The following is a 17,239-nucleotide window of genomic DNA, read 5'->3' on the forward strand; positions in this document are numbered from 1 at the left end:
AGCGCTTTTCACAATATATATAATTTTGAAGCAGCTTTACAGCAAAAGCATGTCTACATAAACATTTAGTGTGATCTTTTATCAGAGGTGACTGTGTCCAAGTAATGTATTTCAGAAATGTACGCTAACAAATACAATGTAGGCCTATTCATGTAAGGTAGAGACAAAAAGATTGAAAATGAAAATTTTGTCATCACTTACTCACCCTCAAGTTGTACCAAGCCTGTATGAGTTTCTTTCTTCTGCTGAACACAAACAAATATATTTTAAAAAATGTTGGCACCCAGACTTCCATGGAATTTTTTTCCTACCATGGAAGTAAATGGTCAACCGTTTTTTTGGGTGAACTATCCCTTTAACAGTTAGGCCTATTTGGTGCTCTTCTGGACTCTCAGGTAGATGAATGATCAGCTACGACAGATTGCTGGAACACAGACAGGTCAAATTCCCACTCAGCAAACATTTCGTAAATGAAATTGCTGGCTCATCACTTTTAGGTTTTCTGTGGTCTGAAAAGTATTTCTATAAAGCAAATGTGGGAACAGTGGGGACTGCAACTACCTCCTAAGAATAGCCTCATCTGTTAGTGCACATCAGGTGTCTTGTTAAGTCTCATTTACTGCCACAGAGACCTTAGGAAAGGGTTAGTCCTCCAGGAGAAGACAAACCCTAATAAACATCTGTTTTAAGTCACTGCTGAAGGAAGGTTGCCGGAAACAAAGTAGAAATAAATGCAGTGTTAAACCCTGTGTAGATGCAGAAAGGAAATAGTTGCAAACAACCTTATAAGTATCCTCCCAAAAATGAAATCTCTGTCATCATACTCTCCCTCATGTTGTTGCAGACCTGTGTGCATTTCTATCTTCTACAGAACACAAAAGGTGATAATGTGAGTATTAGTAAATGACAAGGAATGCTCGGCCCTTGGAAAGCGTATGATATGTTTCAACTAATATCAACTTTTTAAAAAGCATAAATTCTCTTTACATAGTGGTTTGTGGATACAATCAATCAATTGAAGCACTTGAATAGAGAGCAGAGAATAGAAAATATATTTACTTTACAATTCTTCTGTATTAGATATCACTGCCGCAAGCTATTCTTCTCTTTCCAAAAAAAATAAAAAAATAAATACAATTACAAAACGTTAGTACCATGGGAAAAAGTAGTGTTGACATCCCAACATAAATGGCAAACCATTTCCTTTAAAGTGAATGTTCACTATGCTTATGCTGACTGATGCAAATCTCAGTTGATAAATCTTAGGTATTGTTATAGTCTTACAGTTTTATATACTGTATTCTGTCGTGTCTGATTGGCACGACTATGGAAGAACTTTCCAATCAGCTTCATTTAGCACCTCATATGATGGGTCGTTGTGGGACAACCAGCATAGGCCAAGCTATCCTCCTGACCGTGCCCTGAAAAACAGGGCTGAAGGTCTTATTTCAGCCTATGTGTGTGAGGGATTAACACTGCGGTGCATATGTACAGTCTGTGTTCGCAGCAGGGTTTTACTTGGCTAGTAAGCGATGGCTCCAACCATCAATTTCGAAAGGGGTGAATTTGTGTAGAGTGACATTTTTTCGAAGAAGCCAAACAATGGACAAAGAGCATGGCTGTGGTTGTGCTGGGGGTTTGGGGGGAGGGTTCGAGCTCGAGTCTCCACAGCCTGTCATGAGCACGCGAGGTCAGGACATCTGCTGACATTTACTGCTGGGCCCGGGCCAGGCTGCAGGTTTCAGGGCTCCTGCCAGGGCCTCATATCAGGCCTGCGTAAAACCACCATGCTCCCTCGCCTCTGAAACTCGCACCAGAATGCTCGGAACCTGCGTGACCTTACGCTTTTGATCCAGACCTAGTGGTGCAGCATTTATGAGGACACTGTGAATTGTAAACTTGCTGAGAGGGCATGAGCTGGTTTTCAACATGGTATCTGCGCTAAATGCCAGTACAGGAGAAATGGATTATGCGACTATGGTGTTTTTTTTGCATGATCCATTTGCTCAGATCCGAGCCAAACTCCCATTCCCTCTGTATGGACCCGATTTATTAGTGGAAAAAAGTAATGCTTTCACTCATCTGCTTAATTCACATTCATCTTAAAGAAGTCACAGATGCAGAGAGAAAGAAAGAGCATGAGAGACGGTGATGAAGGAGTAAGGCATTCAGTCAACCCCTTGTCTACTTTTAATCACATAAAGAGACTTGCGTTTACTGTTGTCCATTATTTCAATGCAGTCATAAGCTATTGTGGAACCTTTTCACCAATAGCCATCTTTCAGTCAACCATCTCTTCCATTCAAGCTTTTCCCATTGCGTCAAGTATTGAGTTTCTCAGGGTGAAATCCCTTCGTTTGTTCAATTGTGATTTGTTGGCAGGATACCACAATGCCTATCTGTCAAATGAAGCATGTTATGTACTAGCCTATAACAGAGCAACAAAAGGGCAACATCTGATTAGCATTCATAGCACAGTCTCCCTCGTCCTTTAGTATTTTATTACCACAGGTGCAGGGGCATTCATTGATCAGATGCACGCTACAGGCAAAAAGCACATCTTAATTGAAAACATCTCTATTTATACACCTGCAGGCACTAAAGGTCTCCAAGAGCAAAAGAGGCCTGAAAAGGCAGTTAGAAAGAGTGGAAGGAAGAGAGAGAGAAAACGCACACTGGAAGGTTGCAATTGAGAAGGGGTCACAAAAGGATAAAGTTTTTTTTTTTTGAGTTACAGGTAACCACAATCAAATTTTAATAATAAAAAAATTATTCACTTATCATTTACTTATGTATGTAACATTACCGTTAAAAAGAAATTGATTGTTTTATTCAGCAAGGATGCATTAAATTGATCATAGATGATAGTGCATGTTACAAAATATTTCTATTTCAAATAAATGCTGCTCTTTTGAACTTTCTATTCATTAGAGAATCCTTTTTTTTTTTTTTTTTACAAAAGCATTAACCAGCAAAAATTTCTAAAAAATTTCTTGAGCACAAAATCAGCATATTAGAATGATTTCTGAAGGACAAATAAAATTCAGCTGTACCATCACAGGAATAAATTACATTTGAAAATATATTAAAATGGAAAAAATATTTTAAATCTTAATAATATTACTGTTTTGACTGAGCACAAAGCTTTTTTCTTTCAACATTTAACCAAACTTATGACTGGATTTTTCTCACTTTTAGTGCAAAAAAAATTACAAAAATTAAAATACATATATAGTATTAAAGTGAGAAAAATCCTTCTATATCAACTATATCAACCAGATACAGTTGATATCTTTATCAACATATCGATACCAAAAACTAAATGCAACGACAACTAAATGTTAATAATAATAATAATAATAATCTGTCAACACTTATTTCAGCCATTATATAGTCATTTATCTTTTCATGATGCCTAACCTTGAGGCAAAACACCTGATCATGGTGTAATAGCTAACTGCTATCCAGGATCATGTGATCAAAACAGTTAAATTATTTCCTTAAAGGACTATTGTTTGTACACTAACAACACAGTGGAAGATATTGCTTGCTTTCATTTGACAAAGTCACGTTCCCTCCCCACTGTACCCTTCAAGGGTGCAAAAATGCCATTTTGTCTTTCGTTACAAGTGGTTGATTTTTCTTCCCAATCAGAGTAATGGGTCATGTGCATTGTGATCCTAGTCACTAATACAACCTCAATTCTAACCATATCTAAATGACAGGAGACTATTCAGAATTTCACTTTGCAGCATACAACTAAACCTAAGAGAGCTGGACTTGATAGGCATAGATATGGTAAGCTTAACCTAGGAACTGAAGTGATGGGGCCCTCGTGTGGAGGACATAGGCAGTGAAAAATGTTAATGGCAACCACATTAACATTACTCTTTACTATCATCAACTTGCTAACCAAGAGCCACAGTTAACTGCACCAAATCAAATATACACTATTTGACTGTTTTCATGTATTTAGTATTGCAGTTATATTATGTTGAGAACTACTGAGTCAATTAATCTTTTAAAGGGGTCATATAATGCCATTTTTGTACAAGCTAATATGATTCTTTAGGGTCTAAATTAAAAGTTTGTAATATACTTTAATTAAAAATTCTCATTAGTATTGTAAGAAAACACTAATTTTACCTGGTCAAAAACAGCTCTGTTTTCAGCACGCCGTTTAAGTGCATGTGTCTTTAAATGATAATGAGCTTTGCTCACCCCGCCCCTCTGTTCTGTGCTTACACCGTTTGTAACACAATAACCATAACGCGTTGTTCATTATAAGCGTGGGATTATGAATTATATTGATAACATCGTACATAGAAAACATGCCGTAATGTACCCTGAGTGTAAAAATAGCCGCATTCATCGTGAAGCGTGCAGCAAGCGATTTGCAAAGATTAATATAAAGATTAATATAAAGGTCAATAAACCGTTACACTCACTTCAGTTCTACCAGAAAGACTCGGGAGAATTATTTCAATAAACCGTACATTTATTGACAGCTCAGCAAGCTGATAATCTACAAAGTCATTTGGCGTAGGCCCTGTCCGTAGTGCATAATCCGAGAGTCTCGGATCTGCAATTCCTGCCTAAAGATGAAGACAGGGGCGCAGCAGACCCCCCCGGGAGGTATTGACAGGACCATCCTGGTGGTGGTGGGGAGGATGGGGGTAATCGTCGCTTCAGTATCTGCGAACTCAAACATGTGTAAGTACCGAGCTTTTATACATGAGCATAAGAATATGATTGGATAGAAGTGAAGGCAATAGGTGACGTAGTAATTGAGTCTTCCCGGCAGAACTTATGCTAAAGCTTGCATTTCTTCTGGAGGTGCAGCAGGAACACGAATAGTTGGTACTGATCCTTTTTTCAGGAGCAGCTTCTTAGCAAATAACCACCTTTTTACTGATCCTCGTTTGTAAAGCAGTCTGGTGTGAAATGATTCGCGCAAACATGAAAGCATTGACGTTGATCGTGTGGAATATTCCCTCAGCTGTATGGATTTAGGAACATCAACATGACTGCTGTGTTCGTTATTACACCCAAGAACAGAACACCACAATTACCCATACACAATAACTTAGACACCATTCTACTCAGTGCTCCAGCTATCAACAATGAACGCGCCGGTCGGTGCGTGCTATGATTGACAGCTCGCTCACGAGGGTGCGAGGGCGGGGCTGTGTTGAAACGCTGCTGTCAATCAACCATCGTGGGAGGGGCGTCGATTTTGTGACGTCACAATATCGAACAGCTTGATTTGAGATGGGAGGAAACATATAAGAAGATAAAAAAAAAAACACTGGATGGATTTTTATCATTTTATGATGGTTGTGTACAGGCACTGCCAACACACATTTCAGTACAATCAACTTGTAAAAGTGCATGTACCATTATATGACCCCTTTAAATCTTTGAGGCCTGCAGTCACTGGCTATATGAGCTTCTTGCTGAGAAAGTTTATTGGCTTCAAGTAAACACAATAGCCTCTGATAGTGCTTTACATTGCAAAAGGCTGTATCAAATGATATGCCTAAAGAGTTATTCTTATTTGACTGCAATTTCATCTGAAATAGACGTTTCTTTCTTTTGACGTATTATTTTACTTGAACTGAGACGCAGAATTTCTGAGCATTTTGACAAGCATTGAATGCCACAAAGACACGTCTGCCACAAGCAGCCAGAGAAAACACAAATATAGTTCTCCAAAAATGTTTCCTGAAGCCTCACCACACCAACTATGCAATCCTCGTCCAAGTCAGAGTCTGAGTTTACAGCATCCCAAAAACTCCACAAACATACATAAACACAACTTTTGCCTCTCTTACAGTGAAGGGATGAAAGATCTGCGTTTAAGAAACACATGAGTCGTCAGGTGCTTCTATAAAGAGCATTCACGTCAGTCCATAGTGCTTTTAGCCAAAATTGCTCTAAAAAGAGGCTGTTGTGTCCTTGGACTTTTAGATCCTATAATCCAAGATTATTTGTTACCATCTTACTGTCATTTGATGACTTTGATATTTACAATGAATGTGCGTCATTAATTAATTAATTCTTGAAATTCAATGGGCCTCATTCATGAAACTTGAGCAGAATGAATCACTGTATAGATTGTTCGTAAAACCATTCGTACGTAGAATGCAACATTAAATTGAATGTGACAATTTACGTCAGAATGGTTTAACAAATGGTTTACGCAGAAATTCATTCTGCTTGTGTTTCATGAATGAAGCCCAATACATTTACTGGAAAATATATTTTCATCGAGGTCACATACTGGTGTGAAATCTGTCCCCTTTTCATGGTCACTACACAAAAACCTTACTTCTGTTGGCTCCCTGAAGCAAGCCTGGAGGCCTCGGCAGCTGCTTTCCTTGTCTCAAATTCCTCCCTTTCCAAACTATCCTTCTGGCCCAGCTCCACCAGCTGGCGGGCCAGTTCCTGATCCTATAGAGGAGCAAAAACAAAGATCTGCTGAGCTGGGGATGGATGAAGCTGACTGATTAATATGAGAGAAAAATAAAATAAAAATCATGCAATTCACCAATCTGCTGAGGCCAGTGTATTTATGACACATATGTGCTAGTTTTGTGCTCAAGTGCTATTTATATCAATCTAATTTTAGTATACATGATATTTATATGACAAAATTACATGAGCTGTGCTGACAGTTTCATAGCTGCCAGGATCAAGGATTTTTGCCACATGTCACTGCAGCCTAGTTAAAAGTGGGCAGTATAATTTAAATATGATTTAGTGAAATTCCTAATACCCTCAAAAGGAGGAGCGGCTTTCATGTGGTTATAGGGCATTGAGATTGTAGAGAGCTGCTGCCAAGGAAAAACCTGGAAAGCTGGCAAAATCCATTTGTGAAGGGTTAAACTCGCTATTAAAATGACTGCATTTATACAATACTCTAAAAATAAAAATATCAAGTAAAAATAGGTAAAACAAATAATATTTTTTTCTTGTAAGGTTGAAACGGACACCATGGGTTTGCTTAATACGCCAAACAAAGATATATATTTTTGTAACATGAAATTTTAAGAAAAAAACAAAGAATCCAAGTCTAAATTACAATTTAAAACAAAGACCAAAGATAGATAATAGAAACATATTATACTTAATCATATAACATTGTATACACTATCATTTAAAAGCTTGAGGTTTACTTTGCATTTATTTAATCAAAAATAAAGTAACAGATATTTTGTGAAATATATATATATATATATATATATATATATATATATATATATATATATATATATATAGTGGGTACGGAAAGTATTCAGACCCCCTTAAATTTTTTCACTCTTTGTTATATTGCAGCCATTTGCTAAAATCATTTAAGTTCATTTTTTTTCCTCATTTTTGTATACACAGCACCCCATATCGACAGAAAAACACAGAATTGTTGACATTTTTGCACATTTATTAAAAAAGAAAAACTGAAATATCACATGGTCCTAAGTATTCAGACCCTTTGCTGTGACACTCATATATTTAACTCAGGTGCTGTCCATTTCTTCTGATCATCCTTGAGATGGTTCTACACCTTCATTTGAGTCCAGCTGTGTTTGATTATACTGATTGGACTTGATTAGGAAAGCCACACACCTGTCTATATAAGACCTTACAGCTCACAGTGCATGTCAGAGCAAATGAGAATCATGAGGTCAAAGGAACTGCCTGAAGAGCTCAGAGACAGAATTGTGGCAAGGCACAGATCTGGCCAAGGTTACAAAAAAATTCTGCTGCACTTAAGGTTCCTAAGAGCACAGTGGCCTCCATAATCCTTAAATGGTAGACGTTTGGGACGACCAGAACCCTTCCTAGAGCTGGCCGTCCGGCCAAACTGAGCTATCGGGGGAGAAGAGCCTTGGTGAGAGAGGTAAAGAAGAACCCAAAGATCACTGTGGCTGAGCTCCAGAGATGCAGTCGGGAGATGGGAGAAAGTTGTAGTAAGTCAACCATCACTGCAGCCATCCACCAGTCGGGGCTTTATGGCAGAGTGGCCCGACGGAAGCCTCTCCTCAGTGCAAGACACATGAAAGCCCGCATTGAGTTTGCTAAAAAAACACCTGAAGGATCTCTGGTCTGATGAGACCAAGATAGAACTTTTTGGCCTTAATTCTAAGCAGTATGTGTGGAGAAAACCAGGCACTGCTCATCACCTGTCCAATACAGTCTCAACAGTGAAGCATGGTGGTGGCAGCATCATGCTGTGGGGGTGTTTTTCAGCTGCAGGGACAGGACGACTGGTTGCAATCGAGGGAAAGATGAATGCGGCCAAGTACAGGGATATCCTGGACGAAAACCTTCTCCAGAGTGCTTTGGACCTCAGACTGGGCCGAAGGTTCACCTTCCAACAAGACAATGACCCTAAGCACACAGCTAAAATAACGAAGGAGTGGCTTCACAACAACTCTGTGACTGTTCTTGAATGGCCCAGCCAGAGCCCTGACTTAAACCCAATTGAGCATCTCTGGAGAGACCTGCAAATGGCTGTCCACCAACGTTTACCATCCAACCTGACAGAACTGGAGAGGATCTGCAAGGAGGAATGGCAGAGGATACCCAAATCCAGGTGTGAAAAACTTGTTGCATCTTTCCCAAAAAGACTCATGGCTGTATTAGATCAAAAGGGTGCTTCTACTAAATACTGAGCAAAGGGTCTGAATACTTAGGACCATGTGATGTTTCAGTTTTTCTTTTTTAATAAATGTTTTTCTGTCAATATGGGGTGCTGTGTGTACAATAATGAGGAAAAAATGAACTTAAATGATTTTAGCAAAAGGCTGCAATATAACAAAGAGTGAAAAATGGGGGGTCTGAATACTTTCCGTACCCACTGTATACTGTATATTAGGGTGGCCCTTATTGGGTTTATTTTTATTGAAATGTTAACCTCTCACCCCCTCATTTGTTTCTCCGCTAGAAGTACGTAATGTATGCAAAATACCATCCAGATAATACCATCCAGATTTGTCAATTAGGGTATGCTCAATACATCTTTTTATCAGCAGTTCTAAACAGTACCAAATTAGGGTTCTTTGGGTTGTAAAAATAGCAGAACCATTTTTGCTGCTCAATAGAACTCTTTTTATTAGGTTCCATAAAGAACATGCTTTTAAAGTGTTATAGGGCCATAATGGTGTTATAAATAACCTTTTAAATAATAGTTTATTTTCATTAATATTAGTATATTTATATAATTAATATTATATATTAATATTATTTTTTTTTTGTGTCTTTTTTTAATTTATTTTAGATACTCTTTATCTGCCTGTCATGTATCTTGTTGCCTCTATTTGGGTTTTACATCAACGAACAAACAAAAAACAACATGTGTTGCCAATTAGGTACTTTTATTTTTTATTTACATGGCAAATTGTAGCAAAAAATTACAGTGCTCTAACAACAGTTGTTAGCTGAATACATTAATAAATAACAATTGACATTGGACATTATATAGATGTAATGAAGACCAAGCTCCAGTGAAATATCTTCACAATCTTCTTTATGTCCTTCATTATGTGTGTATTCTCAGTGGAAGTTTGTCTCTGCAGATGATGAAGTTATGGTACATGAAAGCATCTGACATTGATCTGAAAAAATACACAATTGAGTTTAAAAAAAAAAAAAAAAAAAAAAAAATCGAACAATATGGATCATAAATTCAATACCTCTGTTACTTACTTTGTGTAGAGGAGAAGATGAATATCCTTAACTGAACAGAGCTATTCAATTGCATGTTCTGTTAAACTAAAAAGAGAAAGAGACATGATTGGTAGGAAACCAGTTACAATTTTTTAAGTTATAATTTATAGACATTTTAAGAAAGAAATAATTTACCTGTAGAGAGTATGTTGACAGTCAGTGTAGTTGTATAGCTGAGCTCCAGAAAATCAGTATGAGGAGGCTTTGACAGTAACAGATTTGAAAAACAAAAAGGCGGGAATAAAGAACCCTAAACTCTTAACAGGAAGAACCATTACAAGAGCATCTCTTCACTCCACAAAGCCAAAGCCTGAGTTTACTCTTTCTTTTCATCATCCTTTGAGACGAGCGACTCTCGTGGTTGGTGTGACGGCGATTTCCAGCGAGTGCACATTGCCTGCTGATCTGTGCAGTGATCTGCCAGTAAATATGTTTCTCCCTGGTCGCTTCAACATCCGCAGAGTTTTCCTCTCACAAAAAGAGCTTGCACGCGGCACGTCTTTTTAAAGATGCCTCGCCCGTGCACTTCTGGTTGCGGTCGGACTGTGTCTGATTCTGATAGGCACAATCGCTGCTTTGTGTGTTTGGGCATTGATCACGCTAAAGCAGCGCTTGTGGATGATTCATGTTCTCACTGCGGGAACATGACCATCTCAACGCTTCGGTCAAGACTCAATGACCTCATCCGAGCGAGAGTCCCCTCATCCACACCCCGATCTACAGTCTCCACGAGAGGCTGTACTTCGGCTGGTGGCCAGGGTGACCTGAGGGTGACGGTGTGGAACAAAACGCAGTCGATTCGTCCGCGGCCCACACCCCCTTCTCAAGCGTTGTTACCTAAGAGTGTTCAGATTGAGACCGCTGGTCCCTCTACGGAGGTCCCGCGTGTCTCTTCCGGCGCTCCAGAAGAAGATGCTATGTCCATCGCAGCATCACAAGGTGGGCAGGAGTCCTCGGGAAGTGACGATTCGGCTGTGCTGCCACCCTCGGGTGTTCCAGCATTGTCCGAGTCAGATCCCGAGCTGACGGCCATGCTTTCCCGGGCTGCCGCGAGCGTTGGGATCGAGTGGAACTCTCCGCCCTGTCCTCAGCGCTTGCGGTTGGACGATTGGTTTTTGGGCGCGGCCGCTGACCCCCGTCGGCGTCCAACCCCAATACCATTCTTCCCGGAAGTGCATGAGGAGGTCTCGAGGTCCTGGAAGGCACCATTGTCTTCCCGTGATCGCTCGACGACCTCCTCCGCCTTTCCTCCCCTCGATGAGGCCCCTGCCCACAGGTACACTGGGGTTCCCCCGGTGGAACGCTCTGTCGCGATGCAGCTGTGTCTGCAGAGCGCTTCCTCCCGCGGCGACCCAAAGCACCCATCCAAAGCCTGTAGGTTTTCGTCTACCCTGGTGGTCCTGGTAATCCTATAGAGCTGAGGGACAGGCAGCCGCCTTGCCATGGCCATTCTGCAGGTCTACCAGGCCCAGATGCTCAGGGACATGCACGAGGGCAGGACTGACTCAGGGCTCTTTGAGGTTACGGGCCGGAGTGCTCTTAGAACGAGTTTCCAGGCATGTTGTTGTATCAACAGATGCCTCCACCACGGGCTGGGGCGCCATGTGCTATGGAAGTGCTGCCGCAGGCTCCTGGACAGGACCCCAGCGCCTTTGGCATGTCAGTTGCCTCGAGTTGCTGGCTGTATGTCTCGCCCTGCACCGCTTCCGTGCGTTGCTCAGGGGTCAGCACGTACTAGTCCGATCAGACAATACCGCGACAGTAGCGTACATCAACCGTCAAGGTGGTCTACGCTCCCGCCGTATGTCGCAACTCGCCCGCCACCTCCTCATATGGAGTCAGAAGCATCTGAGGTCACTTCGAGCCATTTATATCCCGGGAGACATGAACCGTGCGGCCGACGAGCTGTCTCGGCTTCGGCCTCTCCATGGAGAATGGAGACTCCATCCCCAGTCGGTTCAGCTGATTTGGGATCAGTTCGGGGACGCACAGGTAGAGCTGTTTGCCTCCCACAACTCTTTCCTGTAGCTCAGTGGTAAGAGCATTGCGTTAACAACGCAAGGTTGTGGGTTCCATCCCAGGGGATTGCACATACCTATGTATAAAATGTATAGGATAATGCAATGTAAGTCGCTTTGGATAAAAGCGTCTGCCAAATGCATAAATGTAAATGTAAACTCGTCCCATTGCGACCTGTTCTATTCCCTGACCGAAGGCACGCTCGGCACGGATGCACTGGCGCACAGCTGGCCGCGGGGCCTACGCAAGTATGCGTTTCCCCCAGTGAGCCTTCTTGCACAGACCCTGTGCAAGATCAGGGAGGACGAGGAGCAGGTCATTTTGGTTGCCCCGTACTGGCACAACCGGATCTGGTTCTCCGAACTAGTACTCCTCGCGACAGCACCTCCCTGGCCAATCCCTCTGAGGAAGGACCTCCTTTCTCAGGGACGGGGCACCCTGTGACACCCTCGCCCCGATCTTTGGAACCTCCACGTGTGGCTCCTGGACGGGATGAGGCAGGTTTGAGTACCCTACCAACAGCGGTGGTGGCTACCATCACTTCCGCTAGAGCATCGTCCACGAGACATGTCTACGTGTTGAAGTGGAACCTCTTCGTCAACTGGTGTTCTTCCAAACAAGAAGACCCCACGAAATGCCCGATCAGTGTCGTGCTTTCCTTCCTGCAAGAAGGGTTGGAGCGAAGGCTGTCTCCCTCCACCCTGAAAGTGTATGTTGTCGCTATTGACGCACATCACGATGCAGTTGAAGGTGCAGGGAAAGCACGACCTGATCATCAGGTTCCTGAGAGGAGCGAGGAGACTGAATCCTCCTCGTCCTCCTCTCGTACCCTCTTGGGACCTCTCAGTGGTCTGCCCTGCAGGGTGCTCCCTTTGAATTCCTGTCAATGAAGACAGCGCTCCTGGTTGAATTGGCTTGACGAAGCGTGCCTGGAATTCGCGCCGACTAACTCTCACGTGATCCTGAGACCCCGGCCTGGATATGTGCCCAAGGTTCCCACCACTCCCTTTCGAGATCAGGTGGTGAACCTGCAAGCGCTGCCCTTGGAGGAGGCAGACCCAGCCTTGGCACTGCTCTGTCCAGTACGCGCCCTCCGCGCTTACGTAGACAGAATGCAGTGTTTCAGGACCTCAGACCAGCTCTTTGTCTGTTATGGTGGGAAGCTGAAGGGAAAGTGATTCTCCATATGCAGCTCCCTCCGGGTCATATGTGTATTTTTAAGTCCCCCCCCTTCGGGTTGGCACTGATTGCATATTTCCGCTGAGATATGCTTCCCAGTGTTCCTTGGTATTCCTGTGCTAAGTAGGAATCCTTCGTCCATGCTAGTCACACGACAGGGAGCTCAGACTTGCGCAGGGCACTGGAAGACAGCCGAGTGGGGACCCCATTTGACTGGGGACCCCATTTGTCGTCACTGACGTAACTAGTAGTGACCACGAAAGGGAACGTCTCGGTTACGTATGTAACCCTCGTTCCCTGAGTAGGGAACAGAGACGTTACGTCTCCCTGCCACTTCCGCTGTACCGCTGGAAACGCCTGAGTTCAGTCTCGGCTCCTCAGCGAAGACATATCTGCATGTTGCCAGCGTACTTCCTTATATACCCACGAGGTGGGGCAGAGTTACGCTATGCAAATTCCGCAGACCCATGGCATTTCATTGCCATTGGCTCGTTTTCTAATATCGAAGGTGATAGGCTTTCTAGGCGAAACCCCATTCGTCGTCACTGACGTAATGTCTCCGTTCCCTACTCAGGGAACGAGGGTTACATACGTAACCGAGACGTTCTAAATATAACTGTTTCTATGCGACATTAAGACGGAATTTAAATTTGCTGAGCACACCTTAAACGTAGTCCAATCTCAGCAAAACTTGGTTTGTTTCCATTTCTCATGAAGGAGAGTTGATTGGGAGGGTGAGAGCAGAAGATTTTAAAAGTCCAAAAACAAGGGCCACCCTAATATAAATATATAGGCTATATATATAATTACTATATATATTCAATTTTAGATTTAAATTTTTAATTTATTCCTGTGATGGCAAAGCTCATAGCCATTTAAACCCTTAGTTCTGTATGTTCATTGTTCCGTGTCAGTTGCGTTTAATGAGGTTTTGTATTATATCTCCTTCTCCATTTGGATTTATTAATTAATAAAGACTGTTTTTGCTGCATTTCCTGAGCCGTGCGATTATTGCTGCAAACCATTTGATATGATATATACTGATATGAAACAAATCCATATTCCCCCAGTTTCACAGACAAGGCTTAAACCTAGTCCTAGACTAAAATGCATGTTGAAGCTGTTTTGACATATCTTAAAATATGTCAGTGCCATTGTTTTGTCTGAAGATGCACCAGTAATGTTTTTTTCTAAAGCATGTTTATGAAGGCTACTTAAATAATACTCTGCTAAATAATATTTGCTACTCAAATTCAACTATGGCCTAATCCTGTCTTCTAAGACCTGTCTGTGAAACCAGGCCATTATGTTTCTGAATCTATCCCTAGAGTCCTCATTGCTAAGAAAACCACACATTGGCATTTATAGACTGTTACTGACAGTTCCCACAGTTCTCAAGTTTGAATTATTTCTAAACATCATCTACCAAGCACTTTAAATCAAGTAAATCAGATGGAATTTTTTTAACTTCAATCCATGTGGGGTCAAAGTCGGTTTCTGTGAACTTACATTAAGTGTCAAATATGTAGTATTCAATTACTTTACCTCACTCTAAATTAACACTGTCTTATTACCAAATTCATTATTTGTTTGATTATATCCAAAGTTCTAAAAATGGTCTACGCCCAAATGTTAATTACAATTAAGCTGTCCAAATTATTAACATTATTTTACATATCATGTTCTGTAAGCCAGATACTGTATCTCTACATTACTTGATTTGGCTGAAAAAAAAGAAGAAATTTAAATGAATGTAAGTTAACAACCCAAAGTGATCAATTATAAAATATCACATTTCATCTTTGATCTGATCAACCATGTTAAAATGTGTGTTGAAGTGCCACATCAGTGTGTTTAGCCCACAGTGCATAGGCTACTTAAATATTGAGGAGCTCTTTTTTTAATGTGACTAAATCAGACTTAAATTACAATATAATAATGATGATTATAATTGAGTTAATATGAATCAATCAACTAAAATGTATTTACTTAAATGGCTAAGTGCACTATTTTTGAAGACACAATACAGTGAATTAAGTTTGGAAAGACGACATAAATGCAATTCATTGCACAAAAACACCTGGCATGATGCAGGACAGAAATACCATGTCGCCATCTATCGTTACACTGCTAAAATGTCACAGGCCATACTGAGAAATGACTGGGATACGCTGCCAGACTATTCATATTGATTCATTAAAAAGTTGAATTAGAAGTTGAACAAAAGGCAGTTGTTTTCTAGATGCTTCCGATCCCACAATGTTTGTGAGTTTCACAACATCACGGCTCATACGGTTTAACTTACAGTCGGTAAATTAAAAATGATTAACGTTAGTTGTATTTCGATCAACCATCTGATTTGCGCCCTGGTACCGAACAGCGTGAATTTTAATACGTCACCTTAAGGTAAAATAGATCCAAAGGTTTTATTTGAGAATCTAAGAAGTCCTCATAGGTGCGAAGCTTCTCTACGGGTTCACCAGCAAAGGCGCCGTTGTCGTCCTCCATGTTGTTTACCTTGAGATATTCCCATGGCAACTGATCGAGCTGTAGCACTGGTACTGTGTTTTCCGGTAGTAACGTTAAACCAATCATGAACCAATGAAAATTTGCAAGCTCCGCCCAATCAAACAATCTCTGGAAAGTTAAACGATTTCAAGCCACAGCAACTTATCATCAGTGTAAGTTTGTTAAAGTTTGTCTACATTTGCTGTTTCTCAGAGCTCCAAACTGCACAAAACAATAACAAACTACTAAATTCCGCTAGGATGAGAGCAGTAGAGAGGTTGATTAGTAGACTATGCAAACTGCTGTATTCAAATTATTTATGTGAAAACATTCCAAATGGCAGTGAATGCATGTTTATGTTAGCCTACTTCCTTGTTGTATCAGCTGATGTAACCTTTCATACACTGATTTATATAAATTACAATTATTTAAATAGGCCTATCATTTGTAGGCTACTATAACATAAGTAGATATAACGTATTGATTTCTTGCAGTCGTAGTAGCTTAGCTTTATAGCTAAACGTAATCTTCTAATACAATATCATATAGTTTGAATATTATTATAATTGTTGTTATTTAGAGAAAACGCATCACTTTGTTACTCTAAAAGATGCTCAGATATGAAAGCATTCAGATTTTTCATGCAAATTCCTCTTGAGTCATTGTTGTGTACAGAGACAGTGTGACTGATTCATTATTAACAGCAAACATAAATTATTCATTTTTTAAGAGTTACTTTACGTAATCTGTTATCTTTTTTTCTAGGGAGGAGCTTTTTTTCTTGTCCTTTAATAGTATTTGGGGGGCATTTCTTTCCCCAATAAAATCTACTCTGCTTTTTTAAACTGATACACCTAATGATCCAATAAATACATTTATTTGAAAGGTTGTGTAAGATGTAATTCAAATTTAGAAAAACATATCAATATGTTTATGAATTTTTTTTTTTTTTTATGTTTTGACTATATGAATATTGGGGTTGTTTTAGGTTTTGTGGATCTTCACTGCATTAAACATTACTAGATTTAGTGAGTGAATTGAACAGTTCAGCCAAACCACAGTTTTGTGAGGGGTGTGTGTTATTTGCTGTCTCATTCTAAACTATTTTGAACATGGCAAACAGGTCTGCTAAATCATGTTTTGCTAAGTCAGGGCAAAATGTACTTGCAGCCAAGTTATTCATCCTGAACCACTAGGTGGCAGAGCTCATTAAACTTTTATCAAACCATTCTCAGTAAATGTTCTGTGCATTTTGCCATCATTGTCTTAAGGAATTTGAATGGCAAAGATTGTATCCCCAGACAATGTTCATAGTCTTGGCATATATCCAAGTAGTATGAAGAAACCTTCATAGCACTGTTCAGGATTATGGCTTATGCAGACACCATTTGATGTGGATTCCTTGATGTCTTGACCCCTGTATTTCAACCTATTTAATGAGACACTGTTGTAAACCATTTTCCAGTGGAATGTCTGACCTCCACCAAACCCTGGCTTTACCCCTCGGATCAGCCCAACAGGATAATGGCACAAGACAGCTGTTATGTCAATTGTAATGGGTAAGTCTTCAAACTTAGACATCCACTACCACCACCTTGCAGCAATATGGGTTTTGGCCACATTGTTGATTTCAGGAGCATCTAATGCAGAAATAACAAAGTGTGCTATAATGATTGTTGTGATTAAAGTAAACAAAACCTTTATGTTCTTTAGGATTTCTATTATTTTGCAATATCCAAATACATTTCCCATTCCACATAAAAAGCACAAATACAATTTTTTTTTTTTTTTTGTGAAACAAACA

General features: G+C 40.6%; 1 protein-coding gene across 1 annotated transcript in view; it reads right to left on the minus strand.

Moving 5' to 3' along the window:
• The window catches only part of cfap299 (cilia and flagella associated protein 299), an 89,978-nt gene extending 74,525 nt beyond the window's left edge, over window positions 1-15,453 (minus strand). Inside the window, exons 1-2 of the mRNA XM_082168799.1 lie at window positions 15,328-15,453; window positions 6,332-6,453 (exon numbers count right to left, since the gene is read on the minus strand). Of these exons, the coding sequence (XP_082024925.1) occupies window positions 6,332-6,453; window positions 15,328-15,435 (230 nt within the window). The 5' untranslated portion in view covers window positions 15,436-15,453. The remainder of the gene's footprint in view (window positions 1-6,331; window positions 6,454-15,327) is intronic.
• Between the last annotated feature and the right edge of the window lie 1,786 nt (window positions 15,454-17,239).

Source organism: Leuciscus leuciscus, assembly GCF_965113295.1.
Source record: "Leuciscus leuciscus genome assembly, chromosome: 5".
Taxonomy (NCBI): Eukaryota; Metazoa; Chordata; class Actinopteri; order Cypriniformes; family Leuciscidae; genus Leuciscus; species Leuciscus leuciscus.